Source organism: Phasianus colchicus, chromosome 1 (genome assembly GCF_987193195.1).
Source record: "Phasianus colchicus chromosome 1, bPhaCol1.hap1.1, whole genome shotgun sequence".
Taxonomy (NCBI): domain Eukaryota; kingdom Metazoa; phylum Chordata; class Aves; order Galliformes; family Phasianidae; genus Phasianus; species Phasianus colchicus.
The window spans coordinates 36,605,317-36,622,878 of record NC_143436.1 but is presented as its reverse complement, the minus strand read 5'-3'; the positions used below and the strand labels follow the sequence as shown (position 1 = coordinate 36,622,878).

Sequence of the window (17,562 nt, the reverse complement as noted above, 5' to 3'; positions counted from 1 at the left end):
AAACTACGTATCTGTTACTTAGAATGATGACTGTGACACAAGTGAAGTTCCATTCCCACCCCCTGCAGGGTGCTAATTTTGTGCACGTGTGGAAGTCTTAAACCATATGTGTTCCTTTGCTCTGCTTGACTTATGCATTCTCCAGTGCTAACAAAGTCTTAAAATATTGCTTTGGTCTGGCAAAGCCCAAGAGAAAGCAAGCTGCTGGTATAGGCAAGCAACCTAATCATGCCTACAACTTGATAGCAGTCCTTACTGAAGTGTTGCAACTCCTCCCGATTCCTTAAGAGTTTGACTTAAATTTTAATTTCTCTGGTATGTGATTGAATAGCTGGAGTTATACTTCATTCTGCCTACCACCCCTTTAGGCAGCCTATTTAAGCATAGAGGTTACAGTGTACCACTTCACTAATACGGATCAGTGCCTGAAAAGACATCACACAGGGGTAATGTGTCAGCAATACATTCAAAGCAATAAAGGAAGAACGTCAATGAATTTGAATACAGGTCTCAATAACCATTCCAGACCTCTGAATCTTCTACTCAGTAGGACGAACTGCTTGACTTTGCTCTAAATATGACAGAAGTAGGTCTTACATAGGTTGGTCAGCTTTCAGTGAAGCCTGAGATAATGAGAAAAGTATCTTTAGCAGAGAAATCTGTCACTTCTGTGTTTTGTTGGATCTTACTGTGTTGTGACAGGGTTAGAAAAAAGGTGGGGTTTCTGTTTCCAGTTTATTGGACATTTGCCTTTTTTCAGCTATATGCCTGATTTTGTAGCTTTTATTGATGATAGTTAATCCAGTACTTCAGATGCAAAAAGGCTGATATTAAACAAGAAGCTTGCAGTCATATTTTCCAAAGCAAAAGGACTATTTCAGTTATGCTTGGTCATATAAGCAGAAGTAACAGTATATTGAGGAGAATTTCTGCTAAATATTTGTTTCTGTATTTCCTTTTTCCTTTTTGGTCTGAGTTTACTAGCTTATCCTTAAATAAAAGTCTTGTTTGTTTAAAGCTATTATCTTGCAGATTTCTGACATAAAAAGTGAAACAAAACCCTGTTTCATTACCCCATGAAATGAAAGAATATTGACAGAATGTTCTTTGAAGTACAGATGACTGTCTGAGGCATTCCTCAAACTGGTTTGCCATTTAATAGGAATAAGAGATGGAGACTAGGAGGGCAAGAGGAGAAAGAAAAGCTGTATTTGAAATTATCTTCACAAAAACAAATGATTTCCTAAATCAATGGCTTTTGTTTAATGATATTTATAACATGCTGCCTCTTCCAGTTCTCTGATCTTGAGGCATTTAGACCAAGAAAAGCTGTGCTGAAGCCTGGGAGACATTTCTGTACCACAGTTTCCCATAGACGACATCCCATCAGACAGGAAGTAGTCTACAGGTTATTTTTAGTCCTGTTGAGTCTGGCTACAAATTGGAAAGCTCTTTTAATGTACTTCCTCATTGTGACTAAATTTGGGTTATTTGGAGGTGAGTGTTTTATTTTGTTTCTCTTCAGTAACATAATGACATTTTGCTTTGCAGTGCCAGCCCAAGTGACCGGTCTGACTGTGGCAAGTCAGGGATCAACCAACAGCTTGTTCACCAACTGGACAAAAGCACTGGGAGATGTAGACTCATATCAAGTACTACTGATTCATGAGAATGTTGTCATTAAGAATGAAACTGTTCCCAGTGAAACCAATGAATACCACTTCTATCCCCTGAAACCGGGAGGACTCTATTCAGTTGTTGTCACCACTGTCAGTGGGGGCATATCTTCAAGGCAAACAATTGCAGAGGGGAGGACAGGTAAAAAAGAAATACTCCAGCAAGTCTTTTTAAATTCTTAGAAAGCTAATTTATTGAAGAGAATGGTCTTGCAGCTAAGCCACTGGACTGCAGCTTCAGAAATACATGGGTTTCAATACATGCTGTCTGTGTGTAAGCTCAGACATGTTGTGGATCCAGATTCAGGTTGTGTTACTTTGTGGAGCTATCTGCTCTGCCTACAGTAGGAACTCTGTACAGCAGGACCATTCTGTATCCCAGAAAAAATATGCCATGCTTGCGATGTAGAGCTGTGGTGGGTGAATTGCTCCTTGGAAGGGCCTTTCTTGTTGTACTGACTATGTAGCAGTATAGGGTGATTGCTTCTCACTGTGGCATGCAGATTAGCTGCCTGAAGGTGGTGGGATGAATTTGGATCTGAATCTCATGACCTGTTCTTTTCCTCTAACATTAAAGAATATCCACCAGTGATACTGTTTATGAGGCCCTGTTATGCAGCATGGGATAGATTTTATATTGCATCAAATTCTGTATGTTTAACAACCTGTGAAATGTAGTAGCAGTTCTTTGGATACTGAATGGAGGGAAAAATTGACAATGCAGTGCAGTTTCACCCTTTATGTGAAGCTCGTAAAGGCAAGGCATTCTGTAGTTTGTTCCAGTGTTAGCCTTGAAGATAACTATTTTCAAGTGGAAAGAAAAATAAAAACCACTGGAGAAGAATAACACTAAAAGATTTTAATATATATACACATACTTTGTAATAATTTTGACTATGATAGCTGACAACCAGCTTCTCTACTGGGGTAAGTCAGTTCAGTATATCAGAGTCCACTGAAGATAGAGCAGTTACTTATGGTGTGAGTCTGCATCTATAATAACTCTTGATAGTTTTGTACCTGAAACTGATGGAAGTTCTGGCCGCATGGAGCCTTTCATCTCACCTTGCTTGCTTGAAAAACAAATTGCATTCGTATTTTGGCCACTAGGCGTCAGAGAACTCATTGTAAATGAAACATTCATACTCTAAATAAGCATCAGTTGTTTGCTAGTGATGAATAGCACTTTCATAAGTTATTTCATCTTGTGGAATTTTAGAAGTGTTGGGATGGTGCCACCAAAGACTTCCCTCAGATGGCTGCTTGTGAGGAGGAATCAATGTAGAGCTAGTCTTCAGATTCCCAGGTGGCTTATTTTGCAGGGTTGTGTTCCAGGCATCCTCAACAATAAGAATTGACTAATTAAAGTTCTTCTGTTTTGTTTTCTTTCCTTTGTGTTGCACAGTTCCTTCCAGTGTGACTGGAGTAACAGTAAATAACTCAGGTCGCAGTGACTACCTCAGTGTTTCTTGGCTGCCAGCTTCTGGAGATGTAGACAGTTACTTGGTAACATTGTCTCATGATGACCATGTTATTCAGACACTCACCATTTCCAAGTCTCTCAGTGAGTGCTCTTTCAGCAGCCTTACTCCTGGGACGCTTTACAACGTGATGATAACCACAAAGAGTGGGAAGTATGAAAATTATTCCTTTGGCCAGGAACGAACAGGTAAATAGAGCCTTTGAGTAAATCCAGTCACCACAACAACTTTGGGTAGCCACTATTAGTAATACATGAATATCTGTCCAAACTATGATGTATGATTAGGGGCTGGAGAATCAAACCATAAAATTACAGTTTTACTGACCGTCTTATTCTTATGTCCCTACTGCTGCTTTATGTCGTACAGAATGACCTTAGTGTGAATAGAAGTTGAGTGTCAGTTCTTGTGAATGATCAGAAATCATGTATCTGTTATGTCTCAAGTGCATTTTCTTGCTCTTAACCCCTCTACATGACTCTTGAGATATGTCCTGCGGAACATCTCCCAGACAAGTTATGTAGATGCTGAAAGCAAGGAATAGGAGCTAACTACTGAAATGTTAGTATGGTGTCACATAAATGAGTAACATCCATGTTACTTCCATATTGTTTTTGATTATGCAATGCTCGGAGAAATTTCAGAGAAGGGTGACCATAATGATGGAAAACTTTTCAAAACTTCCTCAAAGATGTAGCCGGGGCTTCATACTTTGTAAACCAGTAGAATAAAGGAAGCATGGTAAGGGGTGTTAAAATCAAAAGACTATTAATTTACTGCAATAAGTGCTATTTTAGCTTTCTCATGACGTAAGTGAAAATCCAAGGGACAACCATATAAATGAGGAGAAGCAAATTCAGTGTCAACGTGTTAAATTCTGCTGTAAGCAAAACTGACACCGTTGTTCTCAAAGACTGAAAATTGGAAGAGCAGACCATTGACATACAATGTGAACCAGACTGGAAACTGTCCAGTTATGATTTTAGAAGGTTAGAGTATTGCTTAATGTTGTGGGCATTGTGCAACTTCCTCAGAAATGTCTGGTAATCACCACAAATATAATCCACTACAGCAACTCCTTTTACTTAAAGTAGTGACTACTTTCTGAATCTTTAATTTTGTTTCTTTTTCCTTTCAGTTCCTTCAGGTGTTCAAGGACTTACTGTCAGCAATTCAGCCAGAAGTGACTATTTGAAGGTGTCTTGGCTACATGCCTCTGGATCTTTTGATAGTTATGAAGTGATCATCAAGAACAACAATGATTTCATCCAAACAAAAAGTGTCCCAAAGGATGAAAATGAATGTGTATTCACTAATCTGGTCCCAGGGAGGCAGTACAGTGTTACAGTCAGCACAAGGAGTGGAAAATATGAAACCAGTGAGAGGGTCTTCGGCAGAACAAGTAAGTAAATACCCCAGAAGCATCCTAAGATGCTTAAGGATTTTCTTTTATTTGCCATACTTTTTTCTTAAAATTTTTGCATTATTTTAACATAGGAAGAATCTTGAATGTGACTCTTTGAATTTGTGTCATTCTAAAGATGAAAAGCAATATTGAGTTGATGACTGATTTTTAAGTTAGATGAGAAAAATGAAAAAAAAAAAAGAGATCTGCACTGTGTGCTTGGAAAGCTAAATCTTGAAATGTGGGAAACTGAAAAACAGCGTTGTACAGATCTCCACATCAGCTTAGGATTTATGCATGAACTAAGTCAGAATGTACAAGACATGGATTTTTTCTTGTCATGGTAGTGTAAGAGGAAAAAGGTACACCTTATTCTTCCCAAGTTCCCCATGAACTGGAGTTGTTGGATAGTGTGGGGCATGAGTGGTAAGATGGCTGGTTGTGACCCAGTAGGTATCTGGGTGCAACCTGACCGTCTTGACCTAGTGATGCAAGTAAGCTAATGAGCCATGCTAAGACACCAAGTTTATTAACACAGATGCAGTTCTGAGCAAGAATAACTGACGTGCATCTGGCAGGAGTCAGGAACTGCACAGCATGGTGCTGCGTCAACGGCTTTCCTTAGATCTCCACTAGCTCAGAGCTTTTTGCACCATGTTTGCTGTACATAAAGATGCTTCTCAAATTTTTTTGGCAGTGCAAACTCTGTGCCAGCTCCATTATTTGTTTGTGAGTTTGTTTTGAAGAGGATAGATTGTGGGCTCCCTTTTCTGAAAGGGGACCTTTCAGTGCTGTATATGGTGCAAACCACAAACAACAAGCCTTTGAACTAAGTGCAACCTATTGCTTTTCCTGAGGAACTGAATAAAAAGTTTTAGCTCAGGAATATGGCTTCTGAGCTTATTATCTGTTTTTTGTTATGATATCTTAAGAAGTACTGAGAAGTTTGCCTTTCTTTTCACCTCTTCAGTGCCAGAGTCAGTGAAGGAACTGACTCTTAGTAACAGAAGCACAGAAGATCTGCAGGTAACCTGGTCAAAGGCTGAGGGTGATGTGGATAAATATGAGATTCAGCTCCTCTACAATGACATGAAGATCTTCCCACCCATTTTCCTTGGGAACACCATCGAGGAGTGTTGGTTCACAGCTCTGACTCCAGGACGTCTATACAAAATTCTTGTCTTGACAATCAGTGGAGATGCACAACGTGCTACTTTCATAGAAGGCCTGACAAGTAAGAAGTAACGTGGTGTTTAAAACTTGTGTTGGGACTTTTCTAGCAGAAAAATGATGCACAGAAAATCTAGGCTGAACCATGATCTTATTTGAACTCCCGTGACACATCATGAACATGAGAGATCTCACTGAAAACCACACTAGTACATCAGTATTGAAATGTCAGTGTTAGGGTTTCTGTTATTCTCATGCATGCCTGTTGTTTGCTTAATATCTCTAGCTAAATCTATTAAGCTGTTTTACACCTCTGTTTACCTACCTACAATGAGTAGGTGAGATTTTAACTGCAAAATGGCTAACTAATTAAATGTACACAAAGGGCTTTGATTTTCCTGAATGTCTGTGAAGTATCATTGTAAAAAGAGGGAGCTTATCCATGTAAAGGGATGTAAAAACATTTTCTTTCTTTTTAACCTACTTAAATTTTCTTTACTATTGCTATAAACACATGGAGTTGCTTTTCTGTGACATCACAGTCCTACACAAATATTTTCAACTTTACTTGTGTTTACCCATGAGTGCGTTTACTTGCACTCATAAATGCTCTTTGTACTCTGAAGTGTTTATTCATAAAAAAATAGGACTCAAAACTTGGATGAACCAGGAACTTGGTGAGCAGGTGTCTGTGTTCTTTTTTATTTATTTTCAGTTCCAAGTGCAGTGAGAAACATACATGTTTCACCTAATGGTATGACAGACAGCCTGAAAGTGAACTGGACACCTGGAAGTGGAGATGTTGATTCCTACACAGTGACTATATTTCAGCAAAACCATCAGCTTGATTCCAGGAGTGTCTCCAAAGATGTCTCTGAGCATACATTTCATGATTTGGAAGCTGGGGAGCAGTACCAGGTGGTGGTGCAATCGAACAGTGGTGCCTTACACAACAGCTTAGCAGCTTTTGGGAGAACGAGTAAGTTTCTTTTGAGACGAGGAGAAGGTAGTTTTATGTCTTCCCAGAAGCTACTTGGGTGTGACTCCATTGATGCCATTGAGAACTGTTACATGAGTAGTTTTACCTGGGTAAATGTGTGTGGGATTCAGATTCACAGCCCAAAAGTGTGTCTTTGTAGGAAGAATGAAAAAATCTCTATCTGGTCTTGTGTCTGTATCCATCCAGCACATGCATCTGCAACACTCACTTCAAATACTTTGTGCCAGCAGTGATTGAGATTGTTAAGACAATATGATGCCCCAAAATACTGCTTGTCAGGGCACAAAAGCAGAGGAACAATTTGTTTTAAATACACCTTCTCTGTTATGTACCAAAATATTTATTGTGGCCCTAACTTTTGTGCAGCAATGGCTAGTTCATATTTCTTATTTTGTGCCACTATTTTGAACCAATTTACCACTTCTTTGTTTTTCAGTTCTTTTCCATAATATCTTTCTTGTCCATTTTGGCTAGTCAGTTTTTGGTCATGCTCCATCTCACTCTTTTCATGATAATTTAAGTGTATAATTTGCTCCTTGTGCCCACCTCAGATATCCATGATGCTCTGTGGCTGTATCTGTGTCTAGGAATTACTTACTTATGCGAATACTTGCATAGACACCCATCTCTTTTCTCATGAATGAACATACAAATTTATAAAGATAGTCTCTATTAATTACTCAGAATTGTGTACTGCATGGTCCATATTTCATTTGGTAACTTTCACTTTCAATTGTTGCTTCCAGTTCCCGCCTCTGTCCAGGAATTATTAGCTGATCATGCTTACAGCAGTCATTCCTTGTTAGTAACCTGGCAGAAAGCTCCTGGTGTAGCTGAAAGATACGACATTCTGCTCTTGAATGAGCAAGGAGTCCTCCTGAGCAACAAATCAGAGCCAGCTACTGCCAAACAGCACAAATTTGAAGATTTGTTACCTGGCAAGAAATACAAAATACATATTTTGACAGTCAGTGGTGGACTCTTCAGTAAACGAGCAGAAACTGTTGGGCGAACAGGTAATTATAATATCTCAGTTTATTTATAGTTCCCTCAGTATGATAACATTAAATACATGAATCGTCTGTATATCTTGATACTGAAAATCTTTTGGTAAGAGCAACTCCAGCTGCTTACGCACCATTTCTCCTGTTATATGCTTCATATGTATATCTGAAATTTGTTTGCATAATAAGGTGGCCATAGTTTGACAGTAAGAATGCTATACAAAACAGTGAAGTACCTCCCTCAGTCTGTCCATTATGGAATGACCTGAATTCTTGATTGTTACAAAGTTTCTCATTCACAGTCTCAAGGCTCTTAGCACAGGTTTTGATGTGAATATGCATCTTTAAACTTTGAGCCGAGCCTTGCAGTCTTTATTCTAGTAAAGCTTTTTGTAGAAATTAAAGGACAGTTCTGTGTGAGCACAGGCGAGAGAACAGATGGAGTGGAAAATCCAAATATTGTATTGGGGAAACTCAGTGGCACCTCATAAATGCTCTTCCCTTGTTTCTTGCTGTTGACATTACTTGGCTACTTGTGGCTTAGCTGAAATGTATTACAGCCATGAGCTGTTACTTATTAAAGGTTCAGCTTAGTGGATAGACACCTTGATACTTACCCTTGCATTTATCCTTCTTTTCAGTTCCAGCAGCTGTCACAAATCTGAAGGTCACAGAGAATACCACTGACCAATTGTCCTTCAGCTGGACCACTTCACAAGGGGAGCTTGATTCATATGACATCTTCCTGTACAACCCAGACAAGTCCCTTCATGACAGGATTTCAGGAGAGCAGCACCTCCAGCAGTGTTCATTCCAGAACTTGCGGCAAGGCAGGATGTATCGAATGGTGATTGTTACCCACAGTGGAGACCTCACTAATGAATCATCTGTATTTGGGAGAACAGGTAGGGACATGTAAGAAAATCTGCCTCCGCTGCAGTGCTCACAAGAGCATCCATTGAGCTAGTCTGAGTGTGGTGCTCATGCTAGATTAGGGCGACTGTTAGAAGTATCGATATTTTCTTACATACAAAAAGCATTAGACAGATAAGAGGAAAAATTCTGAGCAGTGTGTTTACAAAAGGAAAAATGTAGCAGAAAAGTTTATTATCTGCACTGTACAATAGTCACCAGGTACTGAGGTCAGGAGGTGGGTATTGCAGTGTGTGATGTGTAAGCTTTAAAGGAGAACACCTGTCTTCCACCCAAAAAGCAACACTGGTCTGTAAGTGAAAAAGGCAAAGAAAGTAGGATTAATAGAGTAGACAGTCTACCAGGGAAATAAAATTTGTTTCCCATGGTGAGTTCTGGCTGCAGCTCCACATTTTCTCAGTCACACATGAGAAGCAGTTTCCTAAGCAGCTCTAGCAGACCTGACATCTCTGAAACCTTTCTTTATCCTCTAAGCCACTGTATGGTAACATCTGTGTACCACTGCTTCTGAACAGCAGCAGACTTTCTTCAGCTGCCTCAGAATCAGATGTTTCCAGATACTGACTAGGAGAAAGCTGCTTAACATTTATAAAACCATCTGTTATGAACATTTCTACCATTTCGTTTTGGGGACAGTGGAAGATCCAAATAAGAAAGCAAACTGTTGAGATAGACTTCTGAAGCTTCCTAGGATTTTGGCCAGCTGTGGTGTCTGTCTAGATTGCTACATGGCTATCATTAGATGAAACCATTGTATCTGTATCTAAGGATAAGGTCTGTTTTGTCTTGTTGCATCTCCTCTGCAAGAATGTTTGCTGTAAAGTAATATCCACTCCCTTTTTTCAGCACCAGCTCCAGTTGTTGGTCTCAAGGCATCCAACAGAAACATGACAGACAGTCTGTGGTTCACCTGGAGTCCAGCAGCAGGAGATGTTGACTTTTATGAGTTCAATCTTTACAACCCAAATGGGACACAGAAAGAGTCATTGCAAGGGAAAGACCTGAAAGAGTGGCATTTCCAGGGGCTTGTTCCTGGCAGAAAGTACAATCTGGTTGTGGTGACTCACAGTGGAGACCTGATCAATAGAGCAAATGCTGAAGGAAGAACAGGTAAGACCCAAAAGCTCTGAAATTTTTTATTAGTCATATCTATCAGGATTCATACCATTTCACAACTATGCAACAGCCATTTTCTGAGGAACGATTTGTTATAGAGTCACTGAAGATCTAAAAGATAAAGGATATCTGAGAGCTTATTAAACCTGTGATTACCTGAGAGGGTTTTAAACAGAGTCACAAGATGGTTTATGTTGGAAGGGATCCCTGTTGGTCCAACTGTCTTGCTCAAGCATTGCCACCTAGAGCAGTTATTTCTTTCAAAGACTTAGGAATATGTGATGGTTCTGGAAGTAACCAGATGATGTGCACCATGAGCACAGTGCAGTGATTGGCTGTGTACTCAAGATAACATCAACCATTTTGTGATGCGTGAAGAAAATAATCATCTTCTTTGTTCTGTGTAAAAGTGTGGTAAGAATCAGTCTCTTTTTTTTATTTTATTTTCGTGTAGCACCCAGCCCTCCTAACGCTGTGTCGTTCGCTGATGTTGCAAACACTTCTCTATCAGTCACCTGGCTGGGTCCTCCAGACTGGACAGACTATGATGATTTTGAATTGCAGTGGCTCCCAAAGGATCCCCTCACAGTATTCAATCCCTACAGCAGCAGCAAATCAAAAGTACGCATCATCTATGGCCTGCGACCTGGAAGGCTCTATAAGTTCAGTGTCAGAACGGTCAGTGGTGACAGCTGGAAGACATACAGTCAGTCACAGTCTGAAAGTGTGAGAACCAGTAAGTAATTATATCCACTGCACCCTAACACTCAGCTGGAGAAGTTGCAAAGCTGTTAAATCTTACTAGTTCCTTTCACAGTCAGTAATTTCCATTAATAAATTCATGAGTGACTGGCGATGAATTCTGCTGAACTCTAAAATAATCCCTTGCTGTGTGCAAGGTCAAGTGTTTAAAGATTGAAAACAGGCGTACATTTGCAAACGTCACATCCAGAGCGGAGCTGTTTGGTTGAGAGTCTGAATCAGTCGGTTTCAGGGATAAAATAAGGCTGAATAACCAAACTTCTCTGATACTAAGGACAGTAGAACATTGAAATCATCAGTTTCTGAACAGTCGGAGAGGATGAATGGAGCCCTGCTGTACTAGATTTAAAACTGGAAGCAGAGTGTTTCTTTGTTCTGCATTTCTGGCAGTTGGTGCTTGTGGATCTTCATCAACTCTAGCTGTCTTTAGAAGCCTCTACTCATTTGTAGAAGTGACCTAGAATTGTAAAAGTAACAGCCTTGGAAACTTTCATGTCACATGGGGTCACACATCACACCTGTGTTTACTAAGCCAATAGCCCTTTAGACTTCATTCATTATACTAATTAAAAATGACAACATAGTTTTCACCTGTATTTGACTGCTTAAATGTAGGTAGATGCCCACCATCTGAAGGAGAAATCTCATTTTTGCTACGTCATGTTCTGTGATACTCCAGTATTACATAGACAAAGCATATTTCTCTGGTATGCTTTAGCAATAAGGACACACTGCATCCTATCCAGCAAACCAGATCAGTCATAGAATAATAGTATCAGTACTGACTGATACTGATAATCAGCTATAACCTCCAAATAAATTGCAGCATGGTATTAGAAATCCATAGCTTTGCAGTGTTTCTCTTAATAGTGAAAACAAACAAAATTACTTGCTGATGTTTTAATTACTGAAGCTTCATAAAACTGTTGAAGCCAATGTCACTAGCTTCAATTTCAGATGGCTGAAATGAGTTAGGCTGCCTTGCCTAATAATCAGGAAATGCACATCTGTGGGAGAGGGGAATTCTGGCTCCTGGCATCCTGCTCTGATTATGTGGTTGATGTTGAATCTAGGGATGCTACCCAAGCCATGGGGTGAGTGTTTGATGCCTGTCCCTTTTCTCACTGATTTTAAATGTCTCCACATTTCTATAGAACCAGACAAGATTCAAAGTCTTCATTGTCGGCCCCAGACTTCTACTGCCATTGCATGTTCCTGGACTCCTCCTGATTCTGACTTTGATGGATATAGTGTTGAGTGCAAAAAACTGGACACTCGGGAAGTGGAATTTTCTAAAAGGATAGAAAAAGACAAAACCCTGCTCAATATAATGACCCTTGTTCCTCACAAGCGCTACTTAGTGTCCATCAAGGTGCATTCTGCGGACATGACAAGTGAAGTAGTTGAAGACAGCACCATCACAATGATTGACCGTAAGTGGAATGCAGAATTGCTGTGAAAGGAGGCAGTGAGCAGCAGTAAGCCATTGCTTGTGTTGGTTAGGAGTTGAAGTCCACAATGGCCAGTGCATGGAACTTTTAATTATAACTCTTAGCTCTACCCCAAGGAAACACAGCTCTTCCTAAAAATTACAGCCTGGCTTAATAGATTTAAGAGGCTTAACTAAGCACCATACAAACGTGAATTTTTGGTTCTTTCTGAAACCTTTTGAAGTTCAGCCACCTGCTTACGTGTTTGAAGTGTTTTTTCTGTACGCGCAATCAAATTGCAGTGGAACTGATTTTTAAATCATTCCACAATGTGGATCTTTAAAATCCCTGCTCCTTTGCTTTGCAGTTTAGTTCTGCTATGCCACTATTTAAAGTATAGTTTTCTATCATACAAAGAACACTTCCTGAAGAAATTCTGCAATCAGTCTGCAAAATGGTATTCTGTAGTTAAATGCTATGTCTGACTCAGTGCTGTTCATTTGGAAAGGGAAACAGAAATTTAGATGCTTAAAATAGGTAACTTCCTGTAATGAGTGGGCTAACTGGCTTCCATATACCTGGCTTAAACTTGTGTCATCTTTAGCAGCTGCAAATTCTGATTTCATAGATTTAGCAAGACTAATGCATTTCCAAGTGGGTTTCTGCAGGAATTCCTACTGAGGACCTGCCACTGTTATTATGGTTGACTCACCATTGGCTTGTTTCATCCTTTGGCAGTTTCCCTGTGGGAGGTGAAGACATTTTCTTGACTGCAAAATAATGGAATCAGAAACTTGGATCCAGTCATCTGAATTTTAATGAAATTGCATTTCCTTTGCTAGGTATAGCTCACAGCAAATACATAGATAATGCTTTTCCTTCTTTTTTTCTTTTTTTGTTTCATTTCTCAGGTCCCCCTCAGCCACCTCCAGACATACGAGTAAACAAAAAAGAGGTGCTGATTACCAAATCCTCCATTAACTTTACTTTTAACTGCAGCTGGTTTAGTGATACTAATGGAGCTGTGAAGTACTTTACTGTGGTTGTCAGAGAAGCTGATGGTAAGTATCATTTAATACCATTCTCTCTGTAGCCTATAGGCTATAAATCATGTATGATTTACATGCAGATGTACACCCCCATCACTACACAGCTAAGTAATTTCTTATATAGTTGCTGAGTTTCACTGAAGGTTTTGGGCTCCCTAGCCTGGGATTTTAAGCAGTCTTCCTCTCAGAGGGTTAGTAGTAACTGCAGAGCCTAGCCAGAAGTGGTAGTTACATTCTGTACTCTAGGAGATACTCTCATATAGGATCAGAAAGTTTCCACAGCTTATGTTGGATGACAGATGCCATTGAGAGTGAACATACAGGATAAACTGCCTTGCTGTGCCCAGATCTCAAAATGTAGTTTAGTTGTAAGGGGGAACACTAAGACAACTCCTGGAGAACCCCAGTAAGCCATGCAGAGAAGGAAAAAGTAGCATGATCCAGGTGGAGTTTGCTTACACAAGAATATGACTTTATATACAGAACAGAGCAGAAATCATCCTTGCAGTATGTATGTAGGCCTCCTTTTCTGTAGTTGACCTATATGTGACAATGCAAATGTATGTCTTGACAGTTAATACTGGTCTTAGAAGCAGCTTCGTATATCAGTAAGCTGGTATTTTATTTTATGATTCTTGATAAAGTTTCTTAAGATGTCTGCCCATCAGCTCTTAGGCAAAAGAAACAGAGGAAATATTTCTACTATCTACTTTGTCATGCTTGAGCAGTTTATAGAGCTCTTATAGAAAGGGACTATTCATTGCCAAGCTTTTGCCTACTCAAGTCTTCTACATGCTATGGCAAGTTTTCTTTCAGCAGACTCCTGTCATTGCCTGTGTATTTTTTCTCTGCATACAGTAGACCACTCTTGTCAATTTGTGGGATTTTTTTTTACCTACTTTTCCTCCAGGAAAGGCTCAAAAGTTGGATAATAAGGATTTGGTCCATCAACACTCTTGAGTCTCTAATATTGTGTTGTGTTAATGGCTGTGATATGTAAACCTTCTCTCTTTTCTGCACATGATGTAGGTAGTGAAGGACCAAAGCCTGATGAGCAGCACCCATTACCTTCCTACCTGGAGTACAAACACAATGACTCCATACGCATCTACCAGACAAATTATTTTGCCAGTAGATGTGCTGAAAACCCTGACAGTGATTATAAAAGCTTTGACATTAAGCTTGGAGGAGAAATGGAAAATCTGGGAGGAAAGTGTGATCCAGATCAGCAAAAATTCTGTGATGGACCCCTGAAGCCTCGGACTGCTTACAGGTGAGATTTATGTTGGTAATTGTGCTCTGTAACATTATTAGGCATAGTGCTGAGTGCCTGATACACTTGAGCTTCTGAAGGTTAACAACTGGGTCATATAATGTTTCTTGTGTTTCATATCATAATTAATAAAAGCTTTATCCGTGCCCCATTCCATAGATATAAACCATACTTTCATTAGCATGGGAATTATGCCATTAATTACACATAGTATGTTTGTTTATTTCCTTTTGGTTAAGACCTTTCCTACAGTTAGTAAATATCTCTTTAGAAACACAAAGTCATCTAAGTCAGAAGATTACATAACAAGAAAAGGCAAGAACGCTGCACTGAGTTTATTTGGCACTATGTACTCACACAAGTCCTTTGGGATAAGGTAGAAAATTGTGCAGGCTGTTCTAATCTATGGCACAGTCCAGAAGCTCCAGAGCTAAGATGGGGTTAGCTGTAGAAGAGCACTACTGCAAAGACCAGGCTTAGCAGTTGAAGAGGCTGTGAAACCAAATGCGAACTCCAGAGCAGCTCAGTCACACCCTTCTTGCAGGCAAACACTCTGCCAAGAGATCTGCAAGATGCTTACCAGACAGTGACATGAACAGAAGGCACATGCCAGGCAGTGTACATCATGCCTCTCAGCTTCTTCGCAGTCATTAACACATTGCTGTGGATCCCCTACCACTCTGTTCTCATTAGAGCACATTTCTCAAAAATTCAGTTTGGGAAATACTGACATTACCAGGAGAACGAAGAGGATTTTAACATTTCTCCATTAACAGAGCCCAGCTCTGTGAAGAGAAAGCATCTCCACTCTGAGAAGTGTTTCTGAATCCTCTCACCACTGCAGCTCCTGCTGACCTTGTCTCCAGATGCTGTCAGGCTGTGTGTGCCAGCAGCAAGAGCCCCATTCCTGACCTCAAGGGGTACTTCCATCTGTGATAGCTGGGTTGGGATTTATATCACCCAGCTGTGATACTTATCTAAGGCACTTGTTTTAAGAACAGCCTGTGATCAGTGGAAAGTTTTTAGTTATCTCTAAGAGACAAGTCATTTATTGTCTGAATCTTTTATTTTTCCATGGTTGACTTTGAACATCTGATAAACTTAACTAGTAACTGTAAACTGTACTGTTTTTCTTTTAGGATCAGCATACGGGCTTTTACCCAGCTCTTCAGTGAAGACCCAAAGGAACTTCCTCAACCACTCTTTGCAGACACCTTCTTCTCTTTACCAATCACTACAGAGGCAGGTTAGTTTCAAGCTTGCTTTTCAGTCATTGTAGCAAGTGATTATATAATTGCAATTCAAAACACTCTGGTATCCAGAACTGTTTGCAAGGAGTGGAAAAAAGCCACTTGTTTTTGTCATGCAGTGTCCTGAAGTCTATTTTGAAATAAGGTAGAAGCTGTGACTTATCTATGGCCATTATTTGCCATGGATAAACCATGAATTTGAAAATTAAAAGGTCTGTTTGATGGATCTGTTGACAGCAGAGGAAAGGGTGAATTCTTAGTGATGCTGTCACCAAGAAAAGCTTCAAAGTTCAAGATAATCAAGTTCTTGTATGATGCTGCTGTGCTTTCTTTTACTGTGATTGGGAGTGAAAAGTTTTGCATAACATTTAGAAAAAATTAGGACAGAAAACCAAGGCGTAATTTAGTTGTTTAGATACTTTGAATTCCTTTAATTTAACCGTTTCCGCTAGCTAATAGTAATATATTCTCTGGCATTGATGATTCTTTGATTCTTCAAGTATTTTCTTCAAAATGTATACACTGTTTTGTTTGTAGAGCCTCTCTTTGGAGTTATTGAAGGTGTGAGCGCTGGTTTGTTTCTGATTGTGATGTTAGTGGCTGTTACTGCTTTATTTGTCTGCAGACAGAAAGTTAGGTAAGTAGAGTCCTTTTATCAGCCTCTGTTATGAGATCAGGTCAAGCTATTTTGATATAAGAAATGCACTGAACAATTGAACACACCAGTATTCCCCATCTAGTATTAAATGGAGAGGTTGGTGGCCCTGCATGTGGCAGGGGGGTTGGAGATCCTTGAGTTCCCTTCCAATCCTGGCCATTCTGTAACTATAGAATGAATGACTTAAATGTCAAGAGGTGAATATATTCTTGACAGGAGATTCAAACATCTACTGATATTTGTAAGAATCATCTCATAAAGGATCTCTGCAACCTCTTTTCATTAGGAGTCTGAGTTTTTCTGAAAAAAATGGCTTGACGTACAAACTCAGTATCATCAGTAAAAAATGAAATGTTTCAAATTATTTTCATAACCGTTTTATATGAGAAGTTCTTGGAACTGTTTGTTTAGACTTCGTTATTTCAGTTCAAAAATCTTAAAGTGTGACACTACCTCAGTGTCCATACCATTAGTTCAAACTCCTCAGTTTTCTGTTGATTATAGTTGTATATTTCACATCAGAGATGAATTTTGAATACATTTTTAAAAAGCAAAATACTGTAGCAACTTTGAAAAATGCTTTATCTGTTGAAACCATTTTGCATGACTGAAAGAGATACAACATTGCTGATAGGAAATAAGATGCCCTCCTTAATGATATGCTGTACTGCGACCATTTCAGATGAGTAACCGAGTCTTAAAATCATAGAATCACTCAGGTTGGAAAAGACCTTAAAGATCATCGAGTCCAACCACAACACAACCATACAACCCTAACAAACAACCCTCCACTAAATCATGTCCCTGAGCACCACATCCAAACAGTTTTTAAACACATCCAGGGATGGTGACTCAACCACCTTCCTGGAGACCCTATTCCAGTGCTTAACAACCCTTTCAGTGAAGAAGTTTTTCCTGATATCCAACCTAGACTTACCCTATAGCCTGTTCATTCACTACTCTAAGTCATACTGTTGGCAGCTCTTAGCAGTATTGCACTGTAATGGTAAAACTGAAGTGAAAATATCTTATTTTTTGTTCCAGCAATGGCCATGAGAGACCTACAGCAAGGCTGAGCATTCGCAGGGACAAACCACTGGCAGTCCATCTGAACTTGGGGCAAAAAGGGTAACATCATCAGTTTTGTTTCTAAGAGCAATATTTTAACATGGCGTCATGGATGAGCGGCCCAATTTTGTCACTCACTAATAAAATGTTTCTTTTTCTTTTTGTATTATTTCTAGGAACCGGAAAACTTCCAGGTAAAAAAAAAATATAGTTAAAAAAGCTTTAAAAAGATAACTGAATAAACTGTGATGTGATTCATCGTCTGATCTTCTTCCTCCTGTTGAATA

At 39.5% G+C, this 17,562-nt stretch overlaps 1 protein-coding gene across 4 annotated transcripts in view; it reads left to right on the top strand.

The window, feature by feature from the left end:
• Positions 1-17,562, top strand: part of PTPRB (protein tyrosine phosphatase receptor type B) — a 67,687-nt gene that overhangs the window by 34,085 nt on the left and 16,040 nt on the right. For all 4 annotated transcript variants that reach the window (XM_031589465.2, XM_090138688.1, XM_031589464.2 and 1 more), the window contains 16 exons: positions 1,552-1,818; positions 3,082-3,345; positions 4,296-4,559; positions 5,533-5,796; positions 6,448-6,711; positions 7,479-7,748; positions 8,378-8,641; positions 9,516-9,779; positions 10,240-10,521; positions 11,702-11,980; positions 12,889-13,038; positions 14,056-14,299; positions 15,439-15,545; positions 16,087-16,186; positions 17,252-17,335; positions 17,452-17,469. In XM_031589465.2, coding sequence (XP_031445325.2) covers positions 1,552-1,818; positions 3,082-3,345; positions 4,296-4,559; positions 5,533-5,796; positions 6,448-6,711; positions 7,479-7,748; positions 8,378-8,641; positions 9,516-9,779; positions 10,240-10,521; positions 11,702-11,980; positions 12,889-13,038; positions 14,056-14,299; positions 15,439-15,545; positions 16,087-16,186; positions 17,252-17,335; positions 17,452-17,469 — 3,385 coding nt within the window. The remainder of the gene's footprint in view (positions 1-1,551; positions 1,819-3,081; positions 3,346-4,295; positions 4,560-5,532; positions 5,797-6,447; positions 6,712-7,478; positions 7,749-8,377; positions 8,642-9,515; positions 9,780-10,239; positions 10,522-11,701; positions 11,981-12,888; positions 13,039-14,055; positions 14,300-15,438; positions 15,546-16,086; positions 16,187-17,251; positions 17,336-17,451; positions 17,470-17,562) is intronic.